Raw genomic sequence first — 12,197 nt, 5'->3', positions numbered from 1 at the left:
GGACAGAAGCGATTCTTGATTGGGGACAGATGTGTGCTCTTTTGCTTCACTCTCCGCTGATTCACAGCAACTTTTGAGATGGCTGGGCCTGCACTTGCTCTGCTCACGGCTCGAGAGCTCACCTGGTTTCCTGCGATCACACAGCCAGCAGCTCGTGGGCTGCAGCTCCCACCCAGGGACCCTGCCCAACGCCTGTGCATTTCCCAGCTCAGCTCTGCGCAGTGAATACCCCCATAGAAGGAAGCAGAAAGACTTCAAATCCTCCCCCAGTCTCCTGTATTCCCCACTGCCTGACATTTAGCCACACCTCTCCCGAAGGGTTTTATGCTGAACAGCTTAGTGTATTTGCACAATTTCTAGCAAGAACCTGAATCCCGTTCTTTGCTCAAAGCATAAATGGCAAGTGAGAATTCCCTGGAAGAAGAAATGTGAGCAGTGTGGTGAGAGAGGCGCTCAGCTACTGAGAAACTGGTCCCTGAGGTCCAGGGCCTGAGGCCTAGCCCCATCCCATGATCAGTGGCCTGTAACCTTGGCTGACCTTATGCCTTCCCAGGGCCTTGGCATTCTGTCTGGATTAAGGGAGTGGGTCTTGATGGTCCCAGACCCCTCTTCTATGAAAATCACATGTCGTTGCTCATGGGCCTTACAACCACAGACGTGCTGGGTCGCGGCAGCGATCAGCCAGTGGAGCCCACGGAGGTTTTCCCTGCCTGGACTCTGCACGTTGTTGTATGGAAGGGCAGGTTTGGCCACCCTCATAAACATTCCTGATCTGAAAACTGGCCAGGGCCAGGCGCGGTGGCTCACGCTTGTAATCCCAGCACTTTGGGAGGCCGAGGGGGGCGGATCACGAGGTCCGGAGATCGAGATCACGGTGAAACCCCATCTCTACTAAAAATACAAAAAATTGGCCGGGCGTGGTGGCGGGCGCCTATAGTCCCAGCTACTCGGAGAGGCTGAGGCAGGAGAATGGCGTGAACTCGGGAGGCGGAGCTTGCAGTGAGCCGAGATCGCGCCACTGCACTCCAGCCTGGACAACAGAGCGAGACTCCGTCTCAAAAAAAAAAAAAAAAAAAACTGGCCGGGCTACAATTCCCACCCGGACCCTGACTAGGCCAGAGCCACTTTAACCAATAGGCTTTTAGGTGAACTCCTTGGCAGAGAAAAAAAATCTACTGTGGAAGTGTAAAGCTGAAGGGAAGTTTCTCTGAGCTCCAACTCTGCTGCCCTGTGAGTGAGTATCGGAGACAGCAGCCAGTCCCGTTGATTTCTGCCCTCTGTGTACCCCAGGCCTACTGGCTTCAGAGAAAGAGGGCTGCCTTGGTGGGCAGTACCACGCTGCCCACTCTCAAATAAACTAAATAAAACGTTTCTTCCACATAAGCTAATTACCTATTGCTAAACCCAAGGATGGTGGAAGTGTGCTTTATTTGGGGCAATTGACTTATTTGCAAGCAGCCACCAGTGTCTTGCTTCCTAATGTATATGAGGACACGCTCTATGTACCGACTGTCTCCGGGCAGGGACTGAGTCTCAGGGGACCTGGGGGAAAGAGCCTCACTGCCCTTGGAGCCCACAGAATTTGGATTTTAATCCTGACTTCATCGTGTACTAGCTGTGTGACCTGAGGTGGACCACCTAACCTCTCTGAGCCTCAGTTTCCTCGGCTGTAAAATAGAAATGACGAAAGTTTCTCTCCAACCTGACTGCCATAGGGATTCCTTGAAACAATGCATGTGAATTGCTCAGAGCCTAGTAGGTGCTATGTGAGTTCTAGCCCTCCTGTTTTCTGACCTTGGGTACACACTTACCCCAGGCATGATTATCTTCTCAACGTCGTTGATGATGTCTTCAAACGTGTCTGGCTCCTCAGGGGCAGCGGCAGGGATCAGCGGCCGCAGGTACCCGGGCTCCACGTCAGGGTAGACCTGGCGTCCCTCAATGCCTTCCATGTAGTTGGCCACGTAATCCACCATCTCCTTCCCTCTCCTTCGGAATTCACTTGTGTTCATGGTGCCTGGGCTCTGTCAGAGGTGAAAACTGCAGAAAGAAAATGATTCAGTTAGCAAACTTGGCAACCTCTGAACTGGAAGGTGGGGATTCCAGGCAAGCCGTGGGTAGGGCCGCCTGGGTAGCGACTGCATACCCTGGAGGCCACTTGGTTCCCAAGTAAGGGGCGCTTTCCCTCCATGTCTGTAGGAGGTAGAAATGGCACTGGATTTGGGACTGAGGCAAAAGCTGCTTCTCCTCTTCACCAGCTATTCAACTGGGAACAATACAATGTCGCTTTATTTCAATAGACTAGAAGCACACATTTATTTTCATGATCGATTCCAACTTTAATGACAAACACTGGTCCAAGTCCTGCCTCTGCCCTTACCTGCCTTTGAAAGAGACAAGCTTGCCCCTTAGAGCCCCTCTCCTCATCTGGGAAATGAAGACTGCAATGCTGACCTCTCAGGAGGACATGAAGGCACAGTCACACAATGTACACAAGCCTCAGTTCAGAGCCTGGGGCAGCACACCCCCTCAAAATTAGTCTTCTTCCCTCCTCTTGATTCTATCACAGATAGAACTGCACCTTTATGCACCACTTGCTTTTTAAAACTAATGCTCTACTCCCTCCTTGCATAAGTAATATGCAGGCAATTCTCATTATTGCTGGTAGCTGTATTCTATCTACAATAGTCGCCATGGCCATAAACTCTGAATTAGTGAATACTGAACCATTTCTTCTAGGGGAAATACAACTTCCTGAAGAGAGATCCCAACGTTTTTGTCAACAAGTCAATACATAAACTTTTTATGTGTTTTTAAGAGACACTTTATTTAATATATATTGATTCATTAACATTGGACTCACAGCCAACAGCACTGTAACTCCTGTCTGGGGAAGTTTCTCTAACACATGTATTTTCTCCATAAGGCACGTCTTGTGCATAGGATGGCTAGACAGCACTTCTGCACCACATTTGGGGGTCATTTTAAACAGCAAAATCACCAAGAAGAAAAACATAAAAATGTGAAGGATGTGGCACTAAATAGACAAAGAGAAGGACACATGTTTACATTATGAGAGCTGAAGCAAGAAGGAAGCATGTTCCCTTGTTCAGCCTCAGCTGGTAACATACGCATTGGACAAGCACATTCTCCACCATGCTACACATATGTACGTCCCTGAATGGTCTCAAAAGCACCATGAATATTGATATTTATTGACATTGGGGGTTACAAATGAATTTTAGCAAGTAGGAGAATTTGCATACGTGGAATCTGTGAATAAGAATCAATTGTATTTTCAAAACAGGACAGTGAACAACACAAATAAAAAGATAAGCCTAGAATCCCACCACCCAGAATTCTGGCATGTGTCCTTCTAGAATTTTTATTTTACTTTATTTTATGTATTTATTTTTTTGAGACGGAGTTTTGCTCTTGTCGCCCAGGCTGAAGTGCAGTGGCGTGATCTCAGCTCACTGCAACATCTGCCTCCTGGGTTCAAGTGATTCTCCTGCCTCAGCCTCCTGAGTAGCTGGGATTATAAGCACCCACCACCATGCCCAGCTAATTTTTGTATTTTTAGTAGAGACAGGGTTTCACCACGTTGGCCAGGCTGGTCTCAAACTCCTGACCTCTAGTGATCCGCCCCCCTGGGCCTCTCAAAGTGCTGGGATTACAGGCATGAGCCACCACTCCCAGCCTCTAGAATATTTTCTATTTGTGAGAGACAATTGCATGCTAGCCAAGGGATGCATTTTCAAATCTTTTTCATACTCCAAAGTTTTGTAGATGAGGAAATGGAAGCTCAGAGAGGCAATGTGATATGCCCAAGGTCACATGACCAGTAATTGCAGAAATAGGATTCAAATTTATAGCTGGCTCCAGGACAAATTTAAGATAAATTTTCCCATGGGAGTTAAGTGCTTAGGAATACTCAAAATTCACTGTTATTAGCAATGGTGATGACCTTAATATCAGCTTCCAGCACTTCTCTATTTTCCCCATTGTCCATGCTGGGATTTTTAACAATTTTTGTGAGGTTAAAGGCAGTAAAGAAAAATTGTTCACCAGACACTTGTTAAAACTGACAAGACAGATTTTACTCAAGACCACTGCAATAGGGATAGAATGTTGCAAAAGGGGAGGGACTGAACTCAATTCCAAAATCAACAGGGGCACATAGGGACTTACAGCCAACGGCAGGTGAGAGGGTCCGTGGGTGGAAAATTACTAAAAGGAACTTGGGTAAGTATCAAGGGTGGAGGGGAAAAAGGAACTCTGGATTAGATACCAAAAGTGGAAGCACATGAGCCTGATTGGACATCAAAGGTGTGCTCAGAAGGCCAAGGAGGAGACTTGGCTAAGCTCTTCCCTCTTGGGCCAGAGGAGCTTGGCTGAAGTTTGGTCAAGGTACTCTGACAAAGGTACTGCTTGAATGTGCTTTTCCTTCCATTGGCATTCTCTCTAACATTTTTACTTCCGTGTTCTCTGCTAAATGAACAGTTACAGCAGTTTTTATGTTATTTCAAAGCTTATTAGATCCAGCCCCCATATTAAAGCTATTGTTTGAGGATGCAATTCTCAGCTAGTTAGTGATTGAGTGGCAGTGATTGAGATGTAAGATTAGACTCTAAATTATAGCAACAGCAAATGCCAAACTAGCAAGCATGAGAACAACCACAATGACTGTCTGAAGTTCTGTTGCACCTTTGTGCTTCTTAAGCCAATGACCAAGGAATGTCCTGTTCACTAGCAAAACATCATGGCTATGTGCTAAAGCAGCCAGCTTACAATTCCTTGGGGCCTGCAGGCTTTGAAATCAGTTTTTAGTTGGAAGTGACTTTTTTTTTTTTATTTTGCACATACAGTGAAACTTGGTTTTCACCTCAAGTGGAAGTATTTCAAATTAATATGACGCAAATTTTTAACTCAAATGGTATCACACTGCAGATCTTCTTGCTAGCCTGTTTTTCTTTACTAATTTCTAAGTACATTTCTCACGTGGATAAATACTTTTCTTTTTCTTTTTTCTTTTTTTTATTTTTTTTCTTTTGAGACGGAGTCTTGCTCTGTCACCCAGGCTAGAGAGCAATGGTGCGATCTTGGCTCACGGCAACCTCTGCCTCCCAGGTTCAAGTGATTCTCCTGCCTCAGCCTCCTGAGTAGCTGGGACTACAAGGCATGGTGGCACACACCTGGCTAATTTTTTTTTTTGTATTTTTAGTAGAGACAGGGTTTCGCCATGTTGGTCAGGCTGGTCTTGAACTCCTGATCTCAAGTGTTCTGCCTGCCTTAGCCTTCCAAAGTGCTGGGATTCCAGGCATGAGCCACCACACCCGCCCAATAAATACTTTTCTATTGTGTGATTTCTCACAAGTATTTCAAAATGTGAATGTGCCATATTCACAACATGTACCTCTACTGTTGAGCATTTATATTATTTCCAATTTTCACCCACATAGTGGGAAGCATTGGTGTATCCCAGTGGCCAACACTCTAACACCGAGAGCCAAAGAAAGGACTGCGAGTCACACCCTGATTCTATGTATTAGCTATCATAATTGCATGTATTAGCTATTATAATAGTATGTATTAGCTGTACAACCCAGCGTAAATTGCTTCCATGCTAAACCTCACTTTCTTTAACTTGGAGCAAAAATCATGACAATAATAGTATAGGTACATCCCATTTTATTGCATTTTTTACAAATAGAAGGTTTGTGACAACCCTGAATCCAGCAAGTCAATAGGCACAATGTTTCCAAAAGCATGTGCTCACTCAGTGAGTCTGTGTTACATTTCAGAAACTTTTGTAATATTTCAAACCATTTCATTATTATTAATCTGTTATAGTGATCTATGGTCAGCAATCTTTGATGTTACTATTGTAATTGTTTTGGGACAGCATGGACCACGCCCACATGATGGTCAACTTAATAAATTTGTGTCTGACTGAACCACTGACCCATTATTCGCCTGTCTTTCTTCCTTTCCTTGGGCCTCCCTATTCTCTGAGATGTGACAATATTGAAATTAGGTCAATTAGTAACCCTGCAATGGCCTCTAAGTATTCAAGTGACAGGAAGAGTAGGTAGTACGTCTCTCACTTTAGATCAAAAGCTAGAAATGATTCAGCTGAGTGAGGAAGGCATGTCAAAAGTTGAGCCAGGTCAAAAGTGAAGCCAAACAGTTATCCAGGCTGTGAAAGCAAAGGAAAAGTTATTGAAGGAAATTAGAAGTATAACTCCAGTGAGCACATGAGTGCTAAGCAAAATAGCCTTACTTCTGATATGGAGAAAGTTTTAGTGGTCTGAATTGAAGATCAAACCAGCCACAACATTTCCTTAAGCCAAAGCCCAATCCAGAGTAAGGTCTTAACTGTCTTCAATTCTATGAAGACTGAGAGAGGTGAGAAAGTTGCAGAAAAAATGTCTGAAGTTAGCAGAGTTTTGTTCACGAGGTTTATGGAAAGAAGCTGTCTCCATTACACAGAAGTGCAAGGTGAAACAGCAAGAGCCAGTGGAGAAGCTGCAGCAAGTTATCCAGAAGATCCAGCAAAGATAATCCATGAAGGTGGCTACAGTAAACCATAGATTTTCAGTGTAGACATCATAGCCTTCTATTGGAACAAGATGCCCTCTAGGGCTTTCATAGCCAGAGAGGAGAAGTCAATGTCTGGCTTCAAAACTTCAAAGCACAGGCTGACTCTCAAAGAGGGTAACACAGCTGGTAACTTTAAGTTGTAGCCTATGCTTACTTATTATTCTGAAAATCCTAGGGCCCTTAAAAACTATACCAAATCTACTCTTCCTGTGCCTTATAAATGGAACAACGAAGCCTGGATGACAGCACATCTGTTTACATTATGGTTTACTGAATATTTGAAGACAATTGTTGAGAGCTATTTCTCAGAAGGAAAGATTCCTTTCAAAAATATTACTGCTCATTGACAATGCACCTGGTCACTCAAGAGCAAGATGTACAAGGAGATTAATGGTTTCATTCCTGCTAACTCAACATCCATTCTATAGTCCATTGATCAAAGAGTAATTTAGACTTTCAAGTCTTATTAAGAAATGCATTTCATGGTCGGGGTGGAGCCAGGATGGCCGAATAGGGACAGCTCCGGTCTCCAGCTCCCAGCCCCAGCGACACAGAAGACGGGTGATTTCTGCATTTCTGCTTGAGGTACCGGTTTCATCTCACTAGGGAGTGCCTAACAGTGGCTGCAGGACAGACGGTGAAGCGCACTGTGCGCGAGCCGAAGCAGGGCGAGGCATTGCCTCACTCGGGAAGCACAAGGGGTCAGGGAGTTCCCTTTCCTAGTCAAAGAAAGGGGAAACAGACGGCACCTGGAATATCGGGTCAGTCCCATCCTAATACTGCGCTTTTCCAACGGGCCTGGAAAACGGCACACTAGGAGATTGTGTCCCGCACCTGGCTCGGAGGGTCCTATGCCCACGGAGTCTCGCTGATTGCTAGCACAGCAGTCTGAGATCAAGCTGCAAGGCGGCAGCGAGGCTGGGGGAGGGGCGCCCGCCATTGCCCAGGCTTGCTTAGGTAAACAAAGCAGCCAGGAAGCTCGAACTGGGTGGAGCCCACCACAGCTCAAGGAGGCCTGCCTGCCTCTGTAGGCTCCACCTCTGGGGGCAGGGCACAGACAAACAAAAACTCAGCAAGAACCTCCACAGACTTAAATGTCCCTGTCTGACTGACAGCTTTGAAGAGAGTAGTGGTTCTCCCAGCACGCAGCTGGAGATCTGAGAACGGACAGACTGCCTCCTAAAGTGGGTCCCTCACCCCTGAGCAGCCTAACTGGGAGGCACCCCCCCAGTAGGGACAGACTGACACCTCATTCAACCGGGTACTCCTCTGAGACAAAACTTTCAGAGGAACTATCAGACAGCTGAATTTGTGGTCTCACGAAAATCCGCTGTTCTGCAGCCACCACTGCTGACACCCAGCCAAACAGGGTCTGGAGTGGACCTCTAGTAAACTCCAACAGACCTGCAGCTGAGGGTCCTGTCTGGTAGAAGGAAAACTAACAAACAGAAAGGACATCCACACCAAAAACCCATCTGTACATCACCATCATCAAAGACAAAAAGTAGATAAAACCACAAAGATGGGGAAAAAACAGAGCAAAAAAACTGGAAACTCTAAAAAACAGAGCACCTCTCCTCCTCCAAAGGAACGCAGTTCCTCACCAGCAACGGAACAAAGCTGGATGGAGGATGACTTTGATGAGTTGAGAGAAGAAGGCTTCAGACGATCAAACTACTCTGAGCTACGAGAGGAAATTCAAAACAATAGCAAAGAAGTTAAAAACTTTGAAAAAAAATTAGAAGAATGGATAACTAGAATAACCAATGGAGAGAAGGGCTTAAAGGAGCTGATGGAGCTGAAAGCCAAGTTTCGAGAACTACGCGAAGATTGCAGAAGCCTCAGTAGCAGATGCGATCAACTGGAAGAAAGGGTATCAGCGATGGAAGATGAAATGAATGAAATGAAGCGAGAAGGGAAGTTTAGAGAAAAAAGAATAAAAAGAAATGAACAAAGCCTCCAAGAAATTTGGGACTATGTGAAAAGACCAAACCTACGTCTGATTGGTGTACCTGAAAATGATGGGGAGAATGGAACCAAGTTGGAAAACACTCTGCAAGATATTATCCAGGAGAACTTCCCCAATCTAGCAAGGCAGGCCAGCATTCAGATTCAGGAAATACAGAGAACACCACAAAGATACTCCTCGAGAAGGGCAACTCCAAGACACATAATTGTCAGATTCACCAAAGTTGAAACGAAGGAAAAAATGTTAAGGGCAGCCAGAGAGAAAGGTCGGGTTACCCACAAAGGGAAGCCCATCAGACTAACAGCTGATCTCTCAGCAGAAACTCTACAAGCCAGAAGAGAGTGGGGGCCGATATTCAACATTCTTAAAGAAAAGAATTTTCAACCCAGAATTTCCTATCCCGCCAAACTAAGCTTCATAAGTGAAGGAGAAATAAAATACTTTACAGACAAGCAAACGCTGAGTGATTTTGTCACCACCAGGCCTGCCCTAAAAGAGCTCCTGAAGGAAGCACTAAACATGGAAAGGAACAACCGGTACCAGCCACTGCAAAAACATGCCAAATTGTAAAGACCATCGAGGCTAGGAAGAAACTATAGCAACTAACGAGCAAAATAACCAACTAACATCATAATGACAGGATCAGATCCACACATAACAATATTAACGTTAAATGTAAGTGGGCTAAATGCTCCAATCAAAAGACACAGACTGGCAAACTGGATAAGGAGTCAGGACCCATCAGTGTGCTGTATTCAGGAAACCCATCTCACGTGCAGAGACACACATAGACTCAAAATAAAGGGATGGAGGAAGATCTATCAAGCAACTGGAAAACAAAAAAAGGCAGGGGTTGCAATCCTAGTCTCTGATAAAATAGACTTTAAACCAACAAAGATCATAAGAGACAAAGAAGGCCATTACATAATGGTAAAGGGATCAATTCAACAAGAAGAGCTAACTATCCTAAATATATATGCACCCAACACAGGAGCACCCAGATTCATAAAGCAAGTCCTCAGTGACCTACAAAGGGACTTAAACTCCCACACAATAATAATGGGAGATTTTAACACCCCACTGTCAGCATTAGACAGATCAACGAGACAGAAAGTTAACAAGGATATCCAGGAATTGAACTCAGCTCTACATAAAGTGGACCTAATAGACATCTACAGAACTCTCCACCCCAAGTCAACAGAATATACATTTTTTTCAGCACCACACCACACCTATTCCAAAATTGACCACATAGTTGGAAGTAAAGCTCTCCTCAGCAAATGTAAAAGAACAGAAATTATAACAAACTGTCTCTCAGACCACAGTGCAATCAAACTAGAACTCAGGATTAAGAAACTCACTCAAAACCGCTCAACTACATGGAAACTGAACAACCTGCTCCTGAATGACTATTGGGTACACAATGAAATGAAGGCAGAAATAAAGATGTTCTTTGAAACCAACGAGAACAAAGACACAACATACCAGAATCTCTGGGACACATTCAAAGCAGTGTGTAGAGGGAAATTTATAGCACTAAATGCCCACAAGAGAAAGCAGGAAAGATCCAAAATTGACACCCTAACATCACAATTAAAAGAACTAGAAAAGCAAGAGCAAACACATTCAAAAGCTAGCAGAAGGCTAGAAATAACTAAAATCAGAGCAGAACTGAAGGAAATAGAGACACAAAAAACCCTTCAAAAAATTAATGAATCCAGGAGCTGGTTTTTTGAAAAGATCAACAAAATTGATGGACCGCTAGCAAGACTAATAAAGAAGAAAAGAGAGAAGAATCAAATAGATGCAATAAAAAACGAAAAAGGGGATATCACCACCGATCCCACAGAAATACAATCTACCATCAGAGAATACTACAAACACCTCTATGCAAATAAACTAGAAAATCTAGAAGAAATGGATAAATTCCTCGACAAATACACCCTCCCAAGACTAAACCAGGAAGAAGTTGAATCTCTGAATAGACCAATAACAGGTTCTGAAATTGTGGCAATAATCAATAGCTTACCAACCAAACAGAGTCCAGGACCTGATGGATTCACAGCTGAATTCTACCAGAGGTACAAGGAGGAACTGGTACCATTCCTTCTGAAACTATTCCAATCGATAGAAAAAGAGGGAATCCTCCCTAACACATTTTATGAAGCCAGCATCGTCCTGATACCAAAACCTGGCAGAGACATAACCAAAAAAGAGAATTTCAGACCAATATCCTTGATGAACATTGATGCAAAAATCCTCAATAAAATACTGGCAAACCGAATCCAGCAGCACATCAAAAAGCTTATCCACCATGATCAAGTGGGCTTCATCCCTGGGATGCAAGGCTGGTTCAACATACGCAAATCAATAAATGTAATCCAGCATATAAACAGAACCAAAGACAAAAACCACATGATTATCTCAATAGATGCAGAAAAGGCCTTTGACAAAATTCAACAACCCTTCATGCTAAAAACTCTCAATAAATTAGGTATTGATGGGACGTATCTCAAGATAATAAGAGCTATCTATGACAAACCCACAGCCAATATCATACTGAATGGGCAAAAACTGGAAGCATTCCCTCTGAAAACTGGCACAAGACAGGGATGCCCTCTCTCACCGCTGCTATTCAACATAGTGCTGGAAGTTCTGGCCAGAGCAATCAGGCAGGAGAAGGAAATAAAGGGTATTCAACTAGGAAAAGAGGAAGTCAAATTGTCCCTGTTTGCAGATGACATGATTGTATATCTAGAAAACCCCATTGTCTCAGCCCAAAATCTCCTTAAGCTGATTAGCAACTTCAGCAAAGTCTCAGGATACAAAATTAATGTACAAAAATCACAAGCATTCTTGTACACCAATAACAGACAAACAGAGAGCCAAATCATGAGTGAACTCCCATTCACAATTGCTTCAAAGAGAATAAAATACCTAGGAATCCAACTTACAAGGGATGTGAAGGACCTCTTCAAGGAGAACTACAAACCACTGCTCAATGAAATAAAAGAGGATACAAACAAATGGAAGAACATTCCATGCTCATGGGTTGGAAGAATCAATATCGTGAAAATGGCCATACTGCCCAAAGTAATTTATAGATTCAATGCCATCCCCATCAAGCTACCAATGACTTTCTTCACAGAATTGGAAAAAACTACTTTAAAGTTCATATGGAACCAAAAAAGAGCCCGCATCACCAAGTCAATCCTAAGCCAAAAGAATAAAGCTGGAGGCATCACGCTACCTGACTTTAAACTATACTACAAGGCTACAGTAACCAAAACAGCATGGTACTGGTACCACAACAGAGACATAGATGAATGGAACAGAACAGAGCCCTCAGAAATGATGCCGCATAGCTACAACTATCTGATCTTTGACAAACCTGACAAAAACAAGAAATGGGGAAAGGATTCCCTATTTAATAAATGGTGCTGGGAAAACTGGCTAGCCATATGTAGAAAGCTGCAACTGGATCCCTTCCTTACACCTTATACAAAAATTAATTCAAGATGGATTAAAGACTTATATGTTAGACCTAAAACCATTAAAATCCTACAAGAAAACCTAGGCAATACCATTCAGGACATAGGCGTGGCCAAGGACTTCATGTCTAAAA

At 43.8% G+C, this 12,197-nt stretch overlaps 1 protein-coding gene across 2 annotated transcripts in view; it reads right to left on the bottom strand.

Annotated features, from left to right (window-relative positions):
* Positions 1-12,197, bottom strand: part of DDC (dopa decarboxylase) — a 107,258-nt gene that overhangs the window by 82,123 nt on the left and 12,938 nt on the right. The window contains exon 2 of one of the 2 annotated variants that reach the window (XM_032758072.1): positions 1,812-2,040. In XM_032758072.1, coding sequence (XP_032613963.1) covers positions 1,812-2,012 — 201 coding nt within the window. In that variant the 5' untranslated portion in view covers positions 2,013-2,040. Of the gene's footprint in view, positions 1-1,811; positions 2,041-12,197 lie in introns of those variants that run through there. The other variant, XM_058431539.1, reaches the window with a different exon arrangement.

Source organism: Hylobates moloch, unplaced genomic scaffold, assembly GCF_009828535.3.
Source record: "Hylobates moloch isolate HMO894 unplaced genomic scaffold, HMol_V3 SCAFFOLD_1, whole genome shotgun sequence".
Taxonomy (NCBI): domain Eukaryota; kingdom Metazoa; phylum Chordata; class Mammalia; order Primates; family Hylobatidae; genus Hylobates; species Hylobates moloch.
This window is presented reverse-complemented; position numbering and strand designations above follow the sequence as displayed.